Here is a 25,258-nt window from a genome sequence, read left to right as displayed (position 1 = left end):
TCGGGCGAGCGCGGTTTTTTGCGCTTACCAGCAACTGCTCCCAACTCTCCTGCAAGCGCTGCCAGCATTTTTCCTCCAACCGGAGTGAGAGTACCCATTTATCTACTCACGTGAGTTTTTGAACTGTTGGGTTGACAGGAACTGGGGAGGAAACAGGAGCTCACCCTGTTTAGCATAAAGGCTGGACTCGAGCCGCCAAAGCATCAGCCATTTCTGGCCGGCAACTTTCAGCATCATTAAGCCGCTGCGCCACCGTGTCCCCGTCAAGAAATACAAGGTTTAAATTATAAAATGAGTAATTAAAATAACTCTGAAATTTTAAATACAAAATTAATTGCCTCAAATGTTCTTCCTTTTCAGTAATTACTGCTATACCAGCCTAAATAAAGTTAAGAAATTGTCAACAGGTTTTTAAAACAAAAGTAAACCAGTGGTAAGCAAAGATGCAAAGTATTATTAAATATCCTCAAAAATATATCCAGTTTTTAAATCTGGTACCTCAGTCAGGTTGCCCAATATCGCGATTTGATTCTTGCATCACTTTTAAGTAATAATATAGTTTGTTTGGTTTTAGTTTTGCATGTTATGTGAATCCATCTATTGTGGTTTGTAAGCCAATATTTATTTACTATATTGTACAAACCCAACTAATTGAGATTTGTTTTATAAATCCTGGTGTTAAGTGATGTACAGCAGGTCTAAAATCCTAAGAATGAGACAAATCTCAACTTTAACACCCATGGAAGCATTTCTGAAACTGTAATTCATATTTTATTATGAAACACTTCTTCTGAATGCTTTACATAGACTTAGAAATCAACGCATTGGCTGAGAATATACTATTTTCAGTATTTTGCCTTTACTGATTTTAGATCAGATGGAAGAGGTACAATATATCTCCTGTTTCTGTACTAGCCATATGTAGCCTACTACATTTTCTCAGTGAAATGGCAAGCAACTTTGCCTCTCGATGCATGGACAAGCTAGTCCATATCTTTTGTGAGCCATTTCATACTTGTATACGAAGCCTGTCTGATTTCTTATTGATTCTGCCTACTCAACAGCAGATTCCAGTCTGCACTCCTGTGAAAGATGCTCCTAAGGGTTGGAAGAAAGGCTATAATTGGATACAACAACATATAAATCCAACAGCAAACAGAGGAAGTATAATAACCATCTGCCCCAAATTTAAATTTGCCAATTTGAAATTTTAAAATGATAAATTAAATGGATAATGTTGTAGTATGTTTTAAAAAATCAAGAATGCTTTCTGATTAGAAACAAGATGAGAACTGATGAATACTCCTTTGCTGATAAACACTCCTTCGCTAGAAAGCCAAGGAGGCTAAAGCAAAGATAATTTTTATTCTATATCACATTTCACTTCTGGCAAACAGCTGCTTCATTTAATGCTTCAAGTGTTCCACTAACAATGGGGAATTATGAAATAAAAGGGGGGGAATACTCCACAAGCCTACTCAGTTATATATTTTGTCCAATTTCTTTACAAAAAAATAATCACAATGAAAATCAAACACTGGAAACTATAAAGAGGTTCAGCTATATTTTAACAGCTTAAAAAACAAAAAGACTATGTTCTTGTCTAATCAGTCTGAATAATAATTCCTGTGGTGACGTTATAAACTGTAATCACATATATCAGATAACAGAAAAGGTTTAATTTATAGAGTTTTAGTCATAATTTTATATGATTTAGATTGTAATCATTTATGGATTGCAGCCAAGCAACTCTGCAAATGGCCTTCTTTCCCTCCCTCCTCCCTCTCCCGGCTGTCACAAGCCGTCAGAAGGAACAGCAGCTCATGAAATCTCAAGTACATCATTTTTAGTCTCAAATACACCACTTCTGTTATCTCTGTTTTAACAGTGAAAATATATCACTGCCACTGCCACCTCCTACCTAGAATGCACAGATGATAAAGCATACCATCATTTCTTAGCTGTATCTATAAATAACAACAAATTCATAAAATAAATGCTTAGACAGCAAAAGAGAGTTATACTGTATACCATTTGGGACAGAAAACATCACTTACTGTAAGTAAGCCTGGTCTAGAGTCTGCAATAACTCTCCCTGGTTTACTTTGGTATACTAATAATTGGAATCTTAATCTGGGTTCAGCATCCTAAGTATTTGTCAGTACGCTATATGGACCTCCCGGTTGGGGTACAGGCAAGATTAGAGATACTAGCTTGCACAGAACAGCATGAGCATAGTGGAGCAAAACTGGACTCTAATTGTACTTGTGACATACTTGCTAAAATGTACTGACTGTTACCGACTCAGCAAGGAACGCTTCTGCTTGACACTATAAATATTTAGGATTATTTAAACTGAAGAATTTTAAATCCGGGGTGGCAGAAATCAGTAAGTAGAGCCGTTTTTCAATATGACAAGTATCTCAGCCCCCAAACATCCCTCCCTCAGTTTTCAGGCCCCATCCCACCATTTCTAATTTCAGGACTGATTTTATTCATGAAACTATATATGTATGTTTGTATGTATTTTGATTTTGGCACCACCCAACTCCGGAGCAACTTTGGGCACGATATAAAACAGAAAACAAATACAATAATAGAAATAACAGTGGCAGTACGGACAATATCAACACACACACACAAAATATATCACTCATTTCTAACAAGGGTGGATTCTATCCACCCTACCAAAGGCCTGGGGAACAGCCAGGTCCTTAAGACTATTCTGAACAACATCAGGCTGGGAGTTGTCCAGATCTCGGGCGGGGGGGACCTTATTCCAGAGGGTGGGCAGGCACCATGGCAAAGAAGGCACACTTCATGGGTCCCAAACAATTGCACTGTTTAATCAAGGGGACTTGGAGCACACCCATTCTGTCAGCTGTAAGCAGCCAGGTAGAAACCAGAGGAGATAGGCAGTCCCTCAAATACAGGTAGTCCCCAGTTTAAGAACGAGTTCCCAAGATGTGTCCGTAAGTCCGTAAGCGCCCGAATATACCGTACAAGTAGTATTGTGTAATGAACTTGAACCATTGTGTATTTAACTCAAATCATTGTGTATTTAACTCGAACTTTGCTATGATAGGCTCTGGTTTTTTTTTATTATTTATTTTTATTGCTTTTAAAATAACATAAAAAGACAAAAGGGAACAAAACACAAAAATACATATATTATCAAATAAAAATACATAACAAGTGCTTTAAAAAGAAATAAGTGAAATGAATACAGGAACAGGCTCCATTCTTAACTATGGGTTGTCTGTAACCTGGGTGTCCTTAACCCAGTGACTACCTGTAACCTGGCCCAAGACCAGTTGTTTTTCAACTCCTCTCTCAGAAGGAAAATATTTGAGTTTCTGTTGTAAATCTTAGGAATGGAATTGTAGCCATGACAGCTTTAATTTAGAACAGTTAAAACTTAATTTAATTTGTGGATTAATCAATTAAAGGGTTGGTTGATTTCAGTGAGAGCCACTTTTGATCAATGTGGACTGAGACAGACAGTCCTAAGTCAGTTTTGATACTTTGTTCTTTCACATTTGACCATAATAAGGAATAAAATAGAAAAATACTGAATTATGGCTTTGCATCAAAATTTAAATAAATCCCGTTTTAATGTGCAATATAAGTTAAAGCTGCAGAATGATTCTTTGCATGTTATCTCAGAACTAAATTCTGCTACACTGATGTGATTTACTTGTCTCCAGGTTATTCTACATAGGATTACAGCCCACACTGATGAATTGGTTGACTGGGAGTAAATTATGCCATCTACTTTCAACTCCAGGAACCTCTACTGAACTTCATACAGTGAAGTTATGACTGTTGCCTGAACTACATGGAGTACAAAAGGACCACTTGAATAAAACATGCAAAGATCACTCTATACGGTATTTGCTTTCCAGAGCTCTTTAGGAAGCCAATTTCTCTTTGAAATTCCTCCCAATTATCTTTGAACATATATTGTTTAATATGATTTACAATATAAAATTAAAATAAAATAACAAATCCCCAAATTACAGCCATGTGTTCTCTTTCACAGAAGCATGTATTATTAAAGAAAAAAATGGTGCAAGAAATGGTTATTTTTATACAACCCAGGTTTAAGTTGCTTCCGTTAAAATGAATGCCTTTCTAAAGCATTTAAGAAGGAGTGGTTAGTGACATTTTTTAACTTGTAAAGACCTAACAAAGGCTTAGTCACCAGTATTTTGCACAATGTAATTTCTCAAATTCTGTTCCTGTTCCTGCCCACAATCAACTGTTTCTGCATTTTAAGCTTTTAATTTTGTTTTGTTTTACTACCTTATGTAGGTGATTACTAGTATACATTTTCTCATTTAGAACAAAGCATATTGAAAACAAAGATTAGAACAAAAGAAGGAACGTTTCATTTATATTTAGAAATCTAGCTATAAAACCATATTTTATACTTGAAGAGCTATACTGCTTTTTGCAACCAAAACATTTTATATCCTTTGAAAATCCATAGAATTCAATGGATGATTTAAACATAATCTTTTAACATCAGCAAACACACATAATGGCTAAAAGGCAGCTAGAATAATTTGGTTAACCAGCAATAAGCTACCATGGTAGGCACTGAGAGTCTCAACACACACACACACACACACACACACACACCAGGAAGCAAAGATTTATGAGGGTGCTTTCCACTGTCCTTTCTACTGTGTGTCTGTGCCTTCAAGTCAGCGTTGGCTCCTGGCAACTGCCTGGACAAGTCCCTGCAGTTTTCTTGGCAAGATTTCGGAAGTAGTTTGCCATTGCCTCCTTCCTAGGGCTAAGAGAGAGGGACTGGCCCAAGGTCACCCAGCTGGCTTCGCGCCTACAGGAGGACTAGAACCGACAGTCTCTCAGTTTCTAGCCTTGTGCCTTAGCCATTACACCAAATTGGCTCCCTATCCTTTCTAGGCAGTCAGGATATTCTCTACTTCCCTCCTTAACCTGTCTCAGTTTTACAGGTAAGCTGAGCACATTTCCAAACAAAGCGTTACAATGCAGTTCTTTTAAAAAAAAATTCTAAGAATGTCTAATGATCTCAAAGCATTAGCATTAAACACTAAGCTGAAGGCTCGTGCTTTGCTTTGTACTTAAAAGCTGGTGCCTAATTTTGCATAATCTTAAAAAATTAACACTCAGGTAGGTCAGGAAGCCAAATGGATATCAAGGAAATTGTCTGTATGCATACTGATTTTCCTTAGTGCCAGATTGCCCATTGCTAGTTTGGGGGAGAGGAGGTTGAAGAAATTCACTTTTACTACAAAAACAGAACACCCACGGAACATCTTATTTTATGCCAGAGAAAACACATAATACAGGAAATCAAAAAGTAGTACAAAAACTGTAAGCTTTGCAGTGGAAACACTGCGAAAGCCCACTTATTAAAGACTGTACAAGTGCTAATGTCCACAAGCCATATGGAGGCTGCCAAGCAATCCACAGAAACAAAGACATGCCACAATATGCCAATCTGTTTGGGCAGGCAGCAGAGGGTGGGAAAGGTGCCATTCTGGCTTCTAACATCCTACTTTCATGCTGTGGTGGCATGAAGAAGGCAACGTGGATTAGCAGCATCCAGGATTAGACAATTATATAACTGATAGTGTCACATCATGACAACATGGCCATAACTCTGGGGAGGGCATTTAGTGTTGCAACTAGTTCCAAGCAAAACCACTGGCATCAGAACCCAGAGAATACCACACTACCTCCAATCCAAGAGCCCCAGTACCACAGCAAGCAATGCCTCCTTTTGCATGTTTATTATTATTACATTCATATCCTAGTGAAGTTGGAATGAGAGATGGTTAAGTATTTGTGTGAATATAACTAAGTTAGTTGAAGATCACTACTAGTAATAGATACTTCCTCTAGTTGAAGATCTTGCGGCTGCCTTTGCAAACATGGAAAGTTTGTATACATGTTTGTGCATGTGCCCATGCACACATATGCACTCACAGGGCATAGTGTGTTGTGCTAACCCCATCCATTTGGATACTCTATGGTTCCGTGTATTGTGCAAACACAGAAAATAGGTTGACTCGGTAAGCAACTTAGCACCAAAAGAGAGAAGAATCTACCACAACCCAATAAACTATATAGTTGTGTGGGGTCTACAGTATGGATCTTTCCACTCCCACTATATTTTACTGGCCTCCAGTGTGATGCCAAACATCCCGACAGGCATAGTACCTTGCTCATAATTATCACTTCAGAGTACAACCAATAAAGGGGAAAAGCCCATGCAACAAAGTCTTGGGAAGACAGTCTACAGAGATTACAGATCTACAAAAGGGAAAATTCTCTTTTGTCAAACAGAGGTATGTAAGATCAGAGGACTCAAGCAGTTCTCTGTATAGGGCAAAGCGTTGAGAAACAGGACAGTCCTTCCAAGCAAAAAATAAAAATAAAAAATGGCCTTCCTTTTTTCTTTTGCCAGAAACGGTCATGTTATGAGCAAAAACAGGGAGAATGATTTTCCTGTGCACTGCTTCAGTGAAATTCACTGCTTCACTCTTCCATTTTAGCCACTTTGCCAGAAAAAAATATTCTGAAGTAGTGATCTGTTATATCTTATACCCTTCCCTCCCAGTATTTAATAGGCCATGCAGTCCATAGGATGAAAGTTAAGAAAGGTTTTAAACCTAATCCAGAAAGAATGCAGTTAATACGTTCCTTAATGGATGCAGAAGAACAGGTACTTGTGGTTCTCCTTGTTCTTCACTGCATCACATCTCCCAACAGAACAAGACATTAATAGAAAAGGAAGACAACAGAAAAAGGAAGACTGAGTTGCTGCTTCTCTAAATATTTTCAAAATTCCTATTGATGAATTATAATTGATGTAATGGAAGAATTAAATCTATTATTAACCTTCCAGGCTGCTGGGATGGGTCATCTGGCAAAAACAAAGCATGAAATTACTTCTATTTGCCTTTCCCCTCCCCACAATTCTATTTGCCTTCTTAAAATGATTAAGAATATGTTAATAGAAGCAGAATTCAGAGTAATCAGTTGTTGTAGGAGAGTATTATATTGTACACTATTTTTTGAATGCTCTTAAAATAGATCACAGTGTATACTTAACTGTAAAAAAATTCTTGCACAGTATATATTATACTGAATTTCAATACTAATACATTTAAAACTAAAAAATATTATTTATGCCTCCTCTAAAAATATTCTAAGCTTCTGAATCAAACACAAAAGATCTCAGTCAGCAGACCTTTGAGGGCCTGTGCTTTCAGCAGCTACTGAACACCAGGTTGGTCTATAATAAGGCTGTCCTCATCTATGACTTGATCACAAATGAGAGGGTCAGCCTGGCATGTATTACTGAAACCTTGGAGAGGGGTATTCCGCTCTCGGAAATGTGCTCTACTGGGTTTCAGTGTGGCATCAGGTGCTAACCTTAGGTGTAATATATATAACATAAAATCATATATGATTCCAGGTAAATAAAGGATGCTATATATTTCCTATAGATAGCCCTGATATCTAAAGATTCCATCTCCCTATCCTCTCGGATGCTAGAATCCAACGGTCTGAAACTTTAGATTACAACAAACTTCAGCAGATTTTCTGCGATTCTCAAAATTTCAGTGGAATCCCCTGAAATACAATAGTGGAATAGCAGAATCCAATCTACTACTTCTTTACTACAAGTAGCCCTTGCTTAACAACCATCCGTTCAGCAACCATTTGAAGTTACGACAGAGCTGAACAAATGGTACTTACATCCAGTCCTTTAAGCACCCCCACTTTCACATGATAAAAATTCAGGTGCTTGGCAGCCTGCCCGCATTTAAGATCACAGAGTGCGCTTCAATTTCCACCCACCCGTATCTCCCCCCAATCTCTGCCCTTTTGGCCACCCTGCACTCCACCACCCCTAACTGGGCGCGCCTCATCACCAGCAGGAGGAAGAAGACAGTGGAGGTCAGCTGGGGGCAGCAGAAGCGGCAGAGCGTAGGGCAGTTTGCGCGCCCTCTGCCCCAGGCAGCAGCCATCCCCAACTTGGCTGTGTTTGCGCCAGACTGTGGCAGCCACTTACCTGCCTGCTGGTCTGCTTGCGAGCCCACCAAGGACTCACAACTTCCTGCCAGCCTTCCCTTTGACTTTTCTTATTGGAAGCTGGTAGGAAGTCACAAGGAGGTCCTTGCTTAACGACCCGCAATTCTCACTTAACGAGAGCAAAGGGAACTGCTGGGATTGCCATTGCTAAGCAATGCAGTCACATGACGTCACACTTTATGACTGCATCGCTTAACAACAGAAATTCCAGTCCCAATTACCGTTGCTGAGGATTACCTGTACAAATAGCCAGGGGTGGATAATATGTAATTAAATAGAAATGGATGGGAAACATTCTGTTCAATCCTTTTTGCACCCACTCTTTTTCTTTTGCACCAGCCCTCAACTAGCACCAAATCAGATGCGATAAACATACACTGAGGAACCCAAGTGCTTTTAAAAACAATCTGCAGGCAAGCATCTTGTGCCTGAGTCTTAGCTACTAGTTTTCCCTGCAAGTCACTGCACAGTAACAACCATTTCATTGTCAGAAACCAAAGTTGGAATTCTTGTCTGCCAACTAATTCACAGTTGCATCAGTTTTTCTGCCTACAGCATTAGAAAGACTGAACCTGGTAGAGAGAACATTGCTTAAGGAAACTGTCAGTGGCCTCTCACATCCCCAGCGCATGCTATGTGCATTCTCTGTGCAGACCCAATGACAAATGCTTCCAGAGTAGTACTCTGCTTATAAACAAAGAGATTTGCAAGGAATAAAAAGCCAAAAGCAGAACAGAACAAAGTTAGTTATATCAATTTCAAAGAGAGATTCATTATTTGAACTCCTATGAGCCTTTTATATATATATATTTGGGAAAAGATCACGTTCAAAATTTGATTCTTTTAAATATCAGGTCCAATAACCCTATAAATCTGAACATACATAGCAAGCTAAACTCAAAAGAAAAGAAAAACAGAAATATTGTGTAAGATTTTAATTTCATTGTAAATACTCATTACATTACCACGCACTTACAAGGTTTATATACTGTATCAGAATATCAATACAAGACAATTACCTTAATAATTATTCTCAGTAGACATGCTTTGCACATAGTAAGTAAATCTAATATAGTGCAAACATAAGATGATACATTTTGTGGATTGAATTGGACAGTTCTTCCTTTCTTTCCGATTTTAAAATGCTTCCATAAATCTTCACCCTCCTATAAAACAGATATCTTCATTTTAGCACAACAGATGCCTACATTATCTAAAAAGAAGGCCAGAGACATGGCATCATATGCTGCCTAGAAATGCACAGAAATCACTATCAGAAGATGGATCCAACTAAGAACAATTCAACAAATTGATAGAGGATAAGATTATCAATGTTTGCATGCTTCTAAATGCTACTGAGAATACAAAAGCCAAAAATAACAATTTGTTCTCATTACATGCTTCTACTACACTATTCTATTGGCCACTCTGACAGGATGCTGGACTAGAAAACATATGTCAGTGCCCCAAAGGTCGTCTCCAAGCTAGCCCTTGCTTTTATTATTAAATGTGATTAAGCAACATATATCTATATCAAAATAAGTTTTAGGCTACTAGCATTTTTCCTCTCACACCTCCCTTTGGAGATTTGTCTGGCTCCCTCTTTGTTGAATTTTTTGAAAATTGTTTAATTCTGAGCTGCTCCAGAGAACCTTCTCCTCATTTTGTGTTGACATCTTTATTATTTTATTTCTTATTTTTATGGTATTATTATGGTTTTGCTTATGTTGGTTATTGTTATTGTCTCTTATATATGACTGTTGAGTTTTTAAATTGTACCATGATATTTTAACTGTATTATTTATCCTATATAAGCCACCAAGTGCCTTTTTTGAATTGTAGCAGGATAGAAATATATTTAATAAATAAATGATGTAAAACCAAGATAAATGAAGAAGACCTAGAAAATGAGGAAGGCCTTATGCTAAAATATCGGGCAAATCTCCTTACAGAATATATTTCAGAGCTTCAGTGGTACCACCATTTCTCTGACTGCCACTTGGCTCACTCAGTTGGAAAAGGGTCACCCCAGAACATCTCAGGGTCTGAACAGATACACAGAGAGTAGCAGGATTCATTAAAATCACTAAATAGAGCCTGAAAATGTACTTAGACCCAATAAATACAGCAAAGCTCTGGCACTATATGATACAAACATGCCACTGAGTTAGTTCTTTCATGCATTCATATTCTGCACTGACTGGAATGGCTGGATTTTTGCAGATGGAGCACCACGTAGTATGCATCAAACAGGAGGATTTCAGAGCCTGGTTAACTGAAGACTTTTTCTGCCCCAAGAGGCCAACTGCAGGTAATCCAAGCCAGACAGACAATTTGTGTCTCCAATCATTAAGTGTCCTACAATGATTGGAGAGATGACAACCACCTCTGAAGAAGGTGAACATAACATAGTTAGACAAGCTACCTAACACAGAATCTCTATCCTGTTTGGACTAAGCTTCACTTTATTATCTGTTTTTCAGTCATTATTACATCCATATAAACTCATGTTAAGGCTGAAGACTGTTCTGTAGAGCTACTGGCCTTCCCCCATAAACTTGCTGTTGCAGTTTTTCCCAACTGTGCAAGTGTCACTGTTCCTGCATTAGATGACCAACACTTCTTTCAGGTGGTCAACAGAGGAAGCAGAAAACAGCAGCCAAGGAAACCCTTGCCCATTGTCTTTCTTCACTCACTGTTTGCTTTTCATGGGAAAAACTGACAAAACTCTTGTCAATTTCACACTTGTTCCTTTGTCTGGGTTAGTGAGGAGCTGCAAAACCATCAAGCCAGCATTTCCCTTACAAGACCTGAAGCAAAGCCAAGTCACCACAGAAAGATTGAAGCAAGAGTTCCTTTCATGGGGAAGTGGAATCATTGCATCTCAAAAAAAAACAATCACACAGTTGCAATCACACTGCAGATGAACAGGAAATAAGAGCTCTCCAACTCTGCTGACACTGTGGAAATACAGAGGTATGCAGCTGTTTTCAAACTGATGCAGAATCCTTATGGAGGTGCCCTGAGAGGCCCAAGAAAACCAGTAGGGGGTTTTATACCTCCTGATTCTTCATCAGAAAGTTTCCGTGCCAAAATGAAAATTGAGTTTCAACTAAGTAGAGAAATATGCACCTTTTTTCAGAGACACATTCTTATTTCATGCAGAGTTCTTCTCTACTGCTTCAAAAATATGCATACAACTGTGGCATAGAATATGGAGAAATTCAGAGCTGATATCCAGTCAATTTAAATTATTATCTGGTGACCATTTCTCAATGATGTGACGATACACAGATATGAAAGATATCCAAAGTCAGTTAATTTATTCATTTGCATTTTTTCAGTTTTTTTATATGGTTTCAAAAATTATTTATTTCTTGAAACAGAAAAAAACCTAGTTTTGCAGCTTATAGGTAAGTAATAGCTGGTGACAGCATAAGACCAACATGGTCAACTTAAGACCAATTTCCTCTGTAGCCACAAAGGAAAAATGTTCTTCCTATGTTCATAAACAGGAAGTCCCTAAACCCAGGAGACCGAAGAGCAAACTAGTTCAAAACTAACGTTTGACCTAAGACAATGCCTTTGTTGACTGCCAAACACAACAAAAGCAGGATTCTATGGACTAAAACTCTTTGGCCACAGGAAAGAGGAAACAGATAGTTAGGACCATCTTCCCAATATAAGAAAATACTCTGACAAATAAAATACTCTGGTTACTAAATGGCCAATAACAAAGAATCCAACAATTATTTGGCTAGATTTTTTTCTGATGACCAAAAAGGTGCTTTGGATGTTTATAAGTAAGAGAAACACACACACACACACACACCCCTCTTTCTATTGCTGAATAGCACTGGAATCTCCAGATATACTATCAAATGTTAGTTTTAAGGGGGAAGCTCTGATCTCCCCCAACAACCAAAAGAATCCTCCAAATATATAGGAAGAACATGTGCTTAACAGATATGGAATTTTTCAATGAAGGTGCTGGTCCTTCTCCAATCAGTCACGAGTGGTTAGTAGGAATAGCAGTCAATAGTGTTAGAGCTTTAGAGACAGATGAATGGAAGACTCAATTGTCCATCAGTGTTCTGTTGTATTACTTCCTCACCAACACAAAAGATGTCAGATGTAATGTGACATTATTATCATGTGTTCACCTATCTTAATACAGGTTATCCCTTCCAATTTCTAAACATTTAACTTTACAATTAAACCTCATAATCAATCCACCAACATTATGATTATAAAGCACCCATAAAGTTTATTATTTAAATCCAGCTATTTAAAAACAGACAAGTCAATTAGCTAACTTGAAAAAACCTTCTTAAACAGCCTCTTCAAGAAACAAATACAAACAAGACTGTTTCTTGCCTCTGAAAGACAATTTCAGAGCCAAGAAAACACCTTATTCTTGAATACAGCCATCTTTTTAACTTCAGAACAGAAGAATACTCTAAATAAGCCTATTCTAATATTCTCAAAGAATGTAGGAACATAGACAGAAGAAAGCATCTTGAAAGCATGCAGCCTATCCAGTGATCAATGGAAAAGTAAGCATTCATAGAAAAAAACAACTAAAAACAATAAATTGTAGCAACCCAATAGCTTACTTTCTATTTTTGTCTTGGTGATACATATAACATCCACTTTTTAAAAAGTGTTCTTTAAACAAGTCTTCAAGTAGCTCATCTTTTTTTTTAATATGTGTTACTGAACATATTTCCTCTTGGTTAACCCTTAATAACCTCTAGCACAATTTGTTAGTAACACAGTTCTAAACCTGCATGACTGATTATTCTTGTGACTCTCTATCCAAAAACAGGTATCTCCACAAAACAATTGTGCTGCAGTATCCAATTATTGGCAACTATAGAAAAAAAACAGGACACTAAGCAAATTGTGGGTCTTTTCATACAGCAGCTATTGCTTGGCTGTTTCCAAATATCTGAATGCATTATAGGCTTAATAATGCACACTAAGCACAGATCTCTATCCCTCTAAGTAACAAATAAAGGTTTCCTTCAGCCATTTTGACTCTAGTAGCTCTCAGAGGTATTAACAATTTTTGGCTAAATGGACTAACACACTGAAATTAGCTTTTGGAACATCCTCCCATCAAGCATCACTCATGAACAGCTAACCGATCCTGGCTATTTGTTATAAATGGGTTTGTTAGATATATATTCTGCCTTTTGTCCAGAAGTTCAAGATAGTTACATGATTATCCTATCCAATTTTCACCACATTAATAACTTTGTGAAGTAAGTTGAGCTGAAAGAGTAACTGATTGAAAGTAACCCTATGAACTTCCATAATTGAGGGTGGAATTGAACCACCCACCGCAGCCAGAATGGCCATTTCACTGATCAGGTTGGAGACAGCCAATCTAGACTAAACTATTTTAATTGTTGTACGCCGCTCAGAGTCACTTTGGGTGAGATGGACGCTATATAAATGTGATGTATAAAAAATTTCCTAGAAGCATTTTTATCAAGCTCATTACTTGCAGATCAGACTAATTTTTCTAACATGGATAAAACCAGGTTTACACAATTCCAGAAAGGCAGCCAAAAGGGGGTGGTTTTTGAGTTGAAACTGTCCATCATGCAAATGGATGATGATGTTTAAAAGTTCCAAGTGTTGTACAGGAATACCACACTACAAAATTGCCAGTAACAGAAAACTTGTTTTATTCTTTCTTAGTATCCAAGTGCATAACAGGCAGATCTTCCTTTCCAAACTTCCAACTGCCACTGGCCAATTCTTATAAATGGCAGCTGCTTGATCCCTAAAGCTTTCCACATGGCTAATTTTCTCAAAGAAGAATTGCTATGAAGCTCAGGAAATTTACTGATCCAAGGAGAAAATTTAAGATTTACAGTGGTTGATCTGCATATTCACACACCTTGCTGAGACAGTGATGTTGAAGAGGAACAGGAAGGAAGGAGTTATACTTCCTATTCTACTGCATCTGTTAAAACATCTGAAATAGACTCAACAGAGGAATAATTTGCATAACAACTGTAAAGCCGTAAACCCTAAGCCATAAAACCCTAAGTCTATGAATACAACAGAGACCTGTGAATGTTGTTCACATTTTGTGTCCTTTGAAGGAAAAACAACAGTCCCTAATTGTAAAGTGTTCAACTGCTCTGAGTCATAATTACTAGGAGCATCACTGCATCTGTATTCTACAAAAAGTGAATAGATGAACAAATGATCCACAGCAAAACAACTGTACACTTTCTTAAACAATGTTCTGTGTAATCTGAATTATGTTTTATACACTTTCATGGATTCATTTATACTATGAACACTTTTCTGGTCAGAGCAGGCATTTAACTACATTGTCAAAGTAATGGAACATATGTTTCTAAGCTGAGATTTCAAAATATACTAAACGGTAATTAGAATCATACTATTGGGTAAAATTTTCCAAAAATGGTAACATGTTTTACGTCATATTTAAGGAAGACTTAACATCTCCTACATAAAAGTTCTACACAGTTCTTTGGCTTTAACAATTTTCATTTTATAAAACCACTCCAAAAGCGTTATATCAAAATAAAATATTTTATGGGTTGCCCTTGTGGTATGTTATCTGTCTGTTGCTATTTGTTTTTATAAAACACCACATTAGGAAGAAGACAACTGTTCCACAGTTAGAACACACCTGAATATTTTTATGGCCCAAAAGTGAAAGAAAGAGGAATGTGCAAAAGCAGATTAGAATTAACTAAACTTACATCAACAATACAAATAGATAACAGGAATCCACACTCTAGTAACAAAATAAGAATTTGTAAAAGGAGAAGTTGGGCGTGGACTATAAGGAGTTACGTGCCACAAATCTCAGCAACAAAAATGTTTTGGTTTTTTTGCATCTCACAGTTCTGATTCGAGAAACACAACGAGAAAGTGGGCCTGTCTCGAAGAATTAGTCACGGATAAGCTTTAACGCTTCGCACCAACAGAAATAAACCAGAAGGAGCCACTATTTTCGAGGAGATCTCCGTGGACAGAAAGCGCTGCTCCTTTCAGAGAAACTCCTGCCGTAACCCCGAGAGACACCCTACTCTTCTTTTGCGAAGAGCCCGGGTATACTCGGAGTGGTCCTGCCTATTAGAGATCGGCGCCTAAAACGCGTCGTTCCGATAAACGCCGGGTTCCCTTCGAGCCACAAAGGGATCCCGCTTGGGGGAAGGGAGACTCCGCTACAGGTCGCCTCCCTGCAGATTCCCAGCTCCACTTACCGCTGGCCTCCTCCGAGAGAGTGGAGACTGAAGTCTGGCCCATCTCGTGTCCCGGAGGAGGGCCGGGATCCAGCAATCAGGCAGCTCTCTTGGTCCTCTGGCCAGGTTTCCCCTCGCACAGAAACTTCCGAGAGCTCATTTCAGCTGCTCCTAGCGCTCGCTCTAGTCTTAGCAGCCGCCTCCTTGCAACTTCTGCCTCCTCTTGCGAGCTAGTTGTAAATCCTCCTCCTCCTCCTCCTCCTCCTCCTCCTCCTCCTCCTCCTCCTCCTGTTGCTGCTGCTGCTGCTGCTGCTGCTACCGCCGCAGCCCGACTCAAAGCGTTCCCGTGCAGGCGAATGCCTGTCATTCCTCTATGCAGATTACGGGGGGCAAAGGTCGCGGGGAGGGAGTCCCTCTCTGGGGCAGCCACACCACGCTGATTGGCGGGGATCATCCCCGCACAGCAGCGGCTGCAGCCTGCAGCTCCTCGCGGGAGGCAGGGTGCAAGCCTCGGTGAGAGGGAACGAGGTTCTTCGTCACCGCTTCTCGCTTGAACCGGGCCCCCTGTCCTTTGCCCCCATTTCGCTTCCCAGGCTCAAAAGGCTGGTCTTTTCTGTTGATGCTTTTGATGGACAAGTGGGTTAGAAGGTCGTCCTTGGGTTCACTTTTTCTCTCTTCGCCCGATTTACTGCGGCAAAGCTTTTTCTGTTTTGTAGGATTGGTTTCTATTTACTTACAGCTATGTTCCAGGCCATACACAGATACCATTAGGAATCAAAACAACAGCGTTTAATATTTGCCATGTTTAACGAACGTTTCCTGGAAGAGATAAACCACTAGATCAGGGTTCCCCAAAGTGGTCAGTATCGACTTCCAAGGGTTAATGGGACGATCCAAGGAGTCAGTTATTATTGTTATAGTTATTACTTGTATGTATTATTATTATTTGTATTATTCACAGTTAAATTATTTATTCAATGATTTTCATATGATAAATGTTTGGGGATTGAGGAACAATCTGAAACTTCATGAACTGAAGAGTTTGGGGACCGCTGCTCTAGATGCTTAATAGATTCCTAGAGAGAAATGCTGGACTGAAGAATAAGAGCAATAGAGTGAGATAAAATAAGTAATTTATGTTGACCAAAAGACACAAGAACTCAGTGGTTGATTCACTTAAAGTACATTCCATTTTCAAGTATTGAGATTTTGAACAAGCATCCATCACCTGAACCTGTAATTAAACAATGAATATACTCTGATGCAAAACTCGAATAGGCTTTAAATGCAAAACAAAACAACCCCCCCCAAAAAAACGCTGCATTGCATCCCCAGTGCTAAAACAAAATTTTGCACATTTAGAATCCATTGTAGTAATTAGGTCTGAGAAAAGCAACATCTAAAATTAACTTCATAAACTATTTTATTGAATTTGATAACCTCTTTAGAAATCAGTTATTACAAATTGGATTTTCTAAGCTACATCTAGTGCAGATAATTACTTTTATTTTTAACATTGTTCTGCACTGGTGTTCAGCTTGAATTAGCCACAGATGATGTGAACAAAGAAAGTGTAATTTCTAAGTTTCCAGTGGAAACTCTGAAGAGAAAAGAGAGCATATAAAACAAGTTTTTTTTTTCCAAGTTAGGTTTCTTTTCTTTTCTTTTTGTTAAAGTATGTTGAAACAAGTGTAGCCAGTCATGAAAAAGGATTCCTGAAAACATGCTGCTGAGGTCACCATTACGAATTCCACAGCTATATTAGTTAAAATTAATTTCCATTACAGAATCTACTCTCAATTTTTTTGCTATGCTTTCTAGTTTGAAATATTCTTCTATACTTGGTTGATATGCAAGAGCCCAACTACACGGTATGCCAGAAAGTATAGCCGCAGAGTCTGGCTCTCCCTTTCTGCCCCAGATAATCTCATATAATGTACCCCTTCTCCTGATGGCATGACGCTCCATGTTTTTCTACATTACTCAATGTGGAATGTCACTAGTCATGTTTCCCTACACTACTCCAAATTACTGATGGTGATGGCGATGGTGATAGACTGAGTGGTAATAGGGCAATGTATAAAATAAATTGTACTAGAGCTATAGAGCAGAAGTCCAAACTTTTGGATTGGCAGCGACATGTTGAGAGCATGTTATGAAAACTCTCCCAGAATGCCTGCTATGCTGAAGGTAGCCAGACACAAAACACCCCAAAGAAAGCTGGAGAAGTTGCTCTCCACCATTTTTTTAGTATCCCAGGATTGAACTGATTGATTATTTATTATTAAATGTGTATGCTGCATAAAAGCAGATTTTTAGAACAATAAATCAATACTTTTTGCACATCCCATTTCCCAAGATATAAAGTTATCATGATAACAGGACTGACCTTTCCCCAGGACTGATCTCTAAACTGCTGTATGATTGTCCAGAAGGAAATAACAACAGCAATGTAAACCATAGTCCAAATCAGAAATTATTTTCTAGAAACTTGATAATGGTTCTTTGGAGATGAGGGAGTTTTTAAAAATATCAGGCACCTATATTCTTGGTAATGGGGAGGTAATCATGCCACCTGTTTCAATATTTGTCCCTTGGCGATGGCTTGGTGGATCTCCCAATGTTTGGTGAGCCCTAACCCTGACCCTGACGATGCTGTGTTTTAAGTGCTGTCTCATAACACATTTAATACTGGCTTTTTACAATTAGAAACCCCCTTAGTGATTTAGTCAATGAGATTTTTTCCCCTTCTTTCTCTTCAAAACTTATTTAATAGAATTTTCTTTCTTGTTTGAGATTTGCAATTTTCTGCTTATTTTTATAAGAAAATTAATTTTTACATAATGTTCCTGGGCTAGGTCAGGAGAGGTTTTTAAACTGATATTCAGGTAGAAAAACAGCAGAACTGCGTGTGGTTTTTAACAAAATTCCAGAATAATATTCTATCCTCACTTAGGTTATATAATTTTAGGCAACAAATACAAGTACAGAATCAGTCATCTATTTGGTCCTATATAAAAAGAGCTGTACTGTATTAGCATAAATGGACTTAAAGAATAGTTCCAAATTGTTTCACCTTCCCAACCTGTGTTGGTTATGACAAGATAAAACTAGAAAACCCAACTATCAAATATTATTTTTTGTTGAATCCTTGGTCATGTACATAATCACAACACACAAACACAATTGTTCTAGAAGGAACCAAAAAAAGGCTAGTATTTGTTTTAAAAAATCCAGATTTCCATGTGGTGAAAGATAAAAAACTATATAGAAAACCACATATAAATTATGTTTATTCACATTAGTTCTCACCTTCAAATGGATGGAAACAATGGTAAAGACATTTTTCTGATAAGCACTTTTAAAAAATCCTTATATTAGTACCATATTGGTAGATTTATGTCTAATGCAGTACTTTCATTACTCCAACAGAATAGAGTATCTGTAGCTCAGGACTGAACTAAGGAGTTCTTGATGCTTTCTGAGCTTGGTTGTTTGCTTGTAGACATTTCATTACCCAACTAGGTAACATCATCAGTGTGATGATGGGTAATGAAGCATGCGCAAGCAAACAGCCAAGCTCAGAGAGCACAAGAACTCCACTTTCATTACTATTTAAATGTTTGTGAGAAAGGAAAAGTAGTAATTCCAATCCTAGTAGCAAAGGAGTAGGGAAAATGGCCTCTTTCCCACAACTTGTTTCTGATGAAGTAGGTTTTATTCCTTTTAAGCCATCATTGAAAAAGCTCAAAAAGAAATGTTTACCTTGACGCCATGTATAGGGGAAGAAAATCTACTCACTTTCTGGTGCTTTGCCTCCTCCAGTTTCCTTCCCTTAGATCTGGGAAGAACAGTACTATCCTTTACTTTTTGATCCCTCTCCTTTTGCCTTTATCTTGCCTACTGTACAATTATGGACAACCCAAAAACTTTATCTTGGTTTTTATTTTCTTAATAAAGACAATGAGACTATGCTGTGATTTGGAGGTTTCTTCCAGCCTAGATTTCTGATACGGGAAGTGCGCTAGACTGAGAAAAAAAGTGGTGAAATAGAATGTGAGAAGCAAGTGAAGTAGCATAGTCCATGCCAGTTTTAGTTTAATCCAGATATGCTTTTGAATGGCATCTGTTTCTGTAAGAAAAAGAGGCAACTCTGCTACCCACTTCTTCAGTTGAAGAAACTAGAGTTTCTGACAGTCTTTCAGAAGCTTTAGTACCTAAAGTATTTGAAAATAGATGCGTAAAACCGCTACAGTACAAGATAAAGGTAAAGACACCCTTGAACTGAGTTCAACTCCTAATGACTACATGAACATTGTATTGATATTGTTTTCTTAGCAAAGGTAAAGATGCCCTTGAGTTGAATTCAACTTCTGCTGATTACAGGAGCACATCCATGTAATGTTTCTTGGCAACAAGGCAAAAGCAGCTTTCCAGTGTCTTCTCCCAGGATATTTTTCTAGCTTCCCAACCTAACCTGGTATCCCCTGCTGATTTTCCATCCTAACCAGCCTGACCCTGCTGACTTTCCAAGTCTGGATAAAGTTGGCTAGATGCTGCCACCTGCTGAGACATAAAACATTATGGATACCCTATGTTCAAAGAATCTCTTTTAACACTCCTAAGAATTTTAAACATTTGTAAGAATTCACTAAGAAAGACACACTCATTGCAATACTAAGTGGTTTGTACTTCTATTGTCTGGAAAAGAAACATGGCAAACTGGAAAGATCATTAATTGCTTACCTAACCTAACCTAAGTTACCTAACCTAGTGTTTTGTCTCCATGAATTTCCTTCTGTTTTATAAAAACTTTTCTCAGCATAAAGGGTAACTGCTTTCTCTAAATTAAAAAATATATATGCAAGGAAATACACAAGCAAATATATCCACATGCACATATACTTCTCTTATGCTAGTATTCAATTTTCCAATTTAAATTCAACATTTTATCATCTATAATCTTTAAATATTCTGCTTTTCAACTTAAAAAAACCCCATAATAAGACTGTGAAAACAGAGGATTCTACTAGAAATTCTTTTAATAAAAAGTGTTATGGGTTGCTGTTAGCAAGCTACAGATGGGCATTAATGTGAACCATCTGTAAAATAATTTCTATCTGTTTGCAGAAGCTGTGTCCATCTCTCTAGTCATGTATTTAATCATCATTCTTCTCTGTCGCATTTAAATTACAATTTGCTAATAACTTTTGAGATTCCTGAGAACAACACTAAGGTTTTTGGGAGTCCATGAGAACATAGACCTAGGTTGTGACAGAGGATAAAAATGATTAAATACATGAGTGGAAAGTAGTCATATTAAATAAATTTAACTTAGTATAATATGAATAAAATCTAAACAATGAAACCCTAGCATGCAACTTTAAGACCAAGAGCTACCTGCAATTTAGAAAGGGTTTGGTTATCCCTGATTTAAATGAACTTTTATCTCCTAGTAAGTGCTGGGAGAACCGAACTGGTGCTGGCTGATAAAAATAAAATAAGCAGAGCTATATCTGATTAATGCTTGGATAGAGTCCACCAGGGAGTACCAGTGCTTTGGGCCAGATGGCAAAGTTGAAAAAACATCCCATAAGACAATAGCAACAATACAGAAGATAAATGTGTGTTTTCCCAGGAAAATTACAGGGACTTGTCCATGAGGTCACCAAACTTGACTGAGAGGAAACTCCCCCCCACACACAAACATCTGTGCATTCATATGCAGGACACACACACACAGATGGAGGCTGCAGCATTAACTCTGTTAACAATTCTTGTTTCTCATCAGATTTCTAAGGGAAACTTTTAACATCACAGGAATTTTTTTACAATTTAGTTGACTCTTTGCTGTTTGTCTTTATTCAGTTCCAAGACAAATCAACTCAGTGCTACACACACTGATATCAACTCCCCTCTTTTCTAGTTAGGGAAGATACATTAAGCCAGCTCCGCATTTCTGAGACAATAATTTCTGTTCAAACACATCCCTCTACTGTTACTACCCAGCACATGACCTCTGATAACTCCTAAGGTTTCTCATAGTAAGTCAAATTAATTCTAATGAGAATTTTAAAAATTGGGCTTATCTTGACCAGCCTTCATACCATTCCTTTACTTTCTTAGAGGAAAGTAAGAACTCTGAGGGCTTTTCTCCATTGCTTAGTTAAAGTTCTGTTAGGTGGACCCTGTCCAGTTTGGATTCAGGCCAAGGCCAGGCCATTAAAAGCCAATAGAAAATCAACGAGGACCAGAATCCTGTCTCTAGCCTGCCAGAGGTCATCCATAGACATGCATAGGACCAATCCATAATGACCAATAGGACCAATCCATAGGACCAATCATCCTGCTTTCTACAGGTCACTTGAATGTGCCTCCATTAACCCAGACTGGGAAGAATGGGAGTTGTCTTCACCTTTAACTTTCTGCTGGTATCAGGCTCTTTGGCAACTGCCTCACCTGAAAGTGATTCTTATGGATGACCTGTGGCAGGCCAGAAAAGGGAACATAGAGGAAAAGCACCACTTTTTAAACTTTTTTAAGGGGAAAATATTGGAAACAACTCAAGCATTGGGGAGAACCTGATGCTAAACATTTTGAACAGAAGCCAGCTATGCACAACGCTAACAGTCTTATCCCTGTTACATTGCCAAGAAACTTCCCTCTCTCCATTATTAGAGCAGTTTCTCTTTGGTACTCATAGTTCTAAAATGGATGTGGATTATGATTACATCTTATTTCATGCAAAAGTCTCTGACATAATACCCCCAAATTCCCTCACCCCCATCATTTTAGAAATTGTAAATGAAACCTCAGGAGAATTTTTTTTTTTTTTTTAAAGAGAAAACGATATAGTACTACTCACAAGTGCCTGGGATATAAAATTTGGCAAAATCGAGAATCAAAGGAAGATTTAGATTGGGTAAACACAATACTGCAGGACTACATATCAACATAAATAAATGGATACCACTGGAATCAAATAGATTATACATAATAGGAAACAGAAGATGGAGAAGTACAACCCAGATGGCCAGGACACTTGTACATACATATTCTGGAACGGACCGTAAATGACTGGTTTCTAATACATGGATTACATTTAGAAAATTAAAGAGATAATGTGTGTCAGCAAAGTATGACTTGGAGAACAACCAGTCAGAATATAAGAACAATGTAAGAAATAGATGCTGGGAAAGATTGAAGGCAAAAGGAGAAGAGGACGGCAGAGGATGAGATGGTTAGATAGCATCACTGAAGCAATGAGCATGAAACTGAGCAAACTCAGGGAGGCAGTGAAGGACAGGAAGGCCTGGCGCAATATGGTTCATGGGGTCACGAAGAGTCGGACACGACTTAACGACTAAACAACAACAACAAGAAATAGATTCAGTATGCTCACCTCATGCAAAGAACCTGAGGAGTTATGGGAAGAGATGAGACATCATGAAAACCAAAGTGGAAAAGATATTCCCTGAATTTCAAGGAGGAAAAGATCCAATTGGCTTTCATAGCAAGTTATCATGATACTCATGGAATGACAGATGATGGATATAAGATGACTGTATGAAAACTTCTAATGTCAAGCAAGAAAGGATGGAGAAAGATCTCCCAAATAAGAATGCCATATATATATTTTATATATATATATAAAAATTTTAAATTTTTAAAAAATCACCAGAGGAACATAACAGAAAATGAAGTAATCTGTTTAAGAAAAAAAAAAAAAAGGATGGCCAAGGGATGAATACTCAAGAGTAATCAAGAGGACTGATAGAGATAAATGAGATTAAAAGAAGATGGAAAAACTATTGAAACTCTTCACAAATGTGATGATCAAATAGCATAAAAATTTTTAGAGGGAAAGAATATATTGGGGAAATGATGCCATTAGAAAAAAAGGTATGATAGGTAATAGATCAGCCATCAAGCAGAAAGGTACCAGGAATGGACGAAATGGCTTAGAAGTGCAGGAGAAGAGACGATTAAGGTGCCAGCAGCTCTATGCTGACAGGTATGGAACCAGACTGTGTGGCTTAAAACTTGGAAAAGATTGGTGAATATACTTATATTAAAGAAGGGGGATGCAGAGAATACACAGATAACCAAGGTATTGCACTAACTCCTCATACAAGCAAAGTTATCTTATTAACAGGAGTAGAGCCACACACAGATGGAGAGAGAAATGCCAAATAAACTGTCAGGTTGCAGAAACACCAGAGGACTATTAGACCAGACAGCTAACATAAATTATATAATGAAGAGTGCAAGAGGAGGTTTACCACTGTGTCACTGCCTATAGCAGTGTGTCTCAACCCTGGCCACTTTAAGATGTGCGGACTTCAACTTCAGAATTCCCCAACCAGCAAGCTGTTGTAGTCCACACATCTTAAAGTTGCTGAGGCTGAGAAACACTGGTCTATAGCAAGGCCTATGTGTAGAGAATGCTAGAATATGGAACTCACTGAGCCTAATAAGTGTACCAAAATATCTGATTATTCTTTTGAGGAATCCTTCCAATTAAGAATAATCTACTATAAGAATTAAAATTGGAGAAATTGATCAGTTCAGAATGCAAAAGGAAGTGAGACAAAAATGCATATAGTTCCCAGTTCTGTTCAGCATATACAGCAAATCTATTACAAGAAATGTGGGATTGGAAGAAATGATAGTCAGAATCAAACCTGGCAGTCAAGTCCCTAATGATTTGAGATATGCAGACAGCACCATTTCTTAGACAAAAAGAAAGTAAAAAAAGAAAGCGAAAAATAACGTTGAATGATAAATACTAAGAAAACAAAGGTAATGGTAATTTACATGCTTAGTGAACTTACAGTTAACGGTGAAGAAATGAAGAGAAAGAAGATGGTCATTTGTGAATTCTGGATTTAGAGATGATTGCTAAGGGTCCCAAAGACTGCAGAAGAACCGATCACTTAGCCCTGAACCAAATAAAAGCTTCCTTGAGAGACTCACAGATATGAGGGCATGTGATAGAAGCAGATGATGGACCAAAGATGATAAAGTAGATAGACAAGATCAAAGAAATTGCTAGAATGTCCCTGGAAAAGTTACGAATTATTACTAAAAAGAGGTCACGGTGGTAGGCATTCATACTGTCATCAGGAATCAAAGCCAACTCAATGGAATCTAACTAACTGGAACACGCATTTAGAACTTTGTACGTATAACAAAACTCAGAAAGTGTACAGTCCTCACTGAAAGCTAGTTTAGGGTTTTTTGTGGTATTTAAACATTAAATAAAATGAGGTGGGCAAGAATATAATGCTTTTTCCCCTGAAAACATCTCTTTCTTTTACGAAACACCTTTTCTGTACTCAGTATTTTTGGTTCATTGCTATTCCATTGTACTTTCACCTAGATTAAAAATTATTGCTCTTTGTATGCGTGCTGTGAAAGCACTACAAGAAGAAATGTTAATGATGTTAATAGAAGCACTGCTCATTATTTTGTGAAAAGCACCATATTTGTAAAGCTGAAATGCCTAGGAGATTATATATTCATATGCTGTAACAGTTTAGAAATACAGGGGTATTAGACGGAAGTCATTTGTTGCCCACTCTAGTATTGCCCCTCTAAGAAAATAGGGCATGTAATTGTTATGTAGTTAATAAATTATTTCCCAGAAGTCCCTACAGCAAGCTACAGAAAGAAATTTTAAAGCATCTTGTTTCATCAGTATCTTTATATATAGATACACAAACTCTTTGGAAATTACCCTTGTCATTTGACAAAAAATGTGGCAACTGGAAAGAGTGCTTTCTCTCTCTGATGGTAAATTGTGAAACTTCCTAACTTGAGTAGACACTTCCCTGGGCTTTTATTTTTCAAAAAAAGCGTTGACCAAAAACTTCTGATTTTTGCTTTTTTACTATTGCTCTCTTTCTTTTCTTTTTTAGCATTTG

General features: G+C 37.8%; 1 protein-coding gene across 4 annotated transcripts in view; it reads right to left on the bottom strand.

Moving 5' to 3' along the window:
* Nucleotides 1–25,258, bottom strand: part of PHACTR2 (phosphatase and actin regulator 2) — an 89,342-nt gene that overhangs the window by 39,829 nt on the left and 24,255 nt on the right. Inside the window, exon 1 of one of the 4 annotated variants that reach the window (XM_007422906.3) lies at nucleotides 15,354–15,592. The exons of the other annotated variants lie outside the window; for them this stretch is intronic. Within the exon in view, the coding sequence (XP_007422968.1) occupies nucleotides 15,354–15,396 (43 nt within the window). The 5' untranslated portion in view covers nucleotides 15,397–15,592. Of the gene's footprint in view, nucleotides 1–15,353; nucleotides 15,593–25,258 lie in introns of those variants that run through there. 4 annotated transcript variants of the gene reach the window in all.

This window comes from Python bivittatus, unplaced genomic scaffold (assembly GCF_059951505.1).
Source record: "Python bivittatus isolate LINGU-HERP-01145 unplaced genomic scaffold, Pbiv_v1 ctg000020_np1212, whole genome shotgun sequence".
In the NCBI taxonomy this organism is placed as follows: domain Eukaryota; kingdom Metazoa; phylum Chordata; class Lepidosauria; order Squamata; family Pythonidae; genus Python; species Python bivittatus.
Note: the sequence above shows the minus strand (reverse complement) of the source record. Positions and strands in the feature narration are given on the sequence as shown.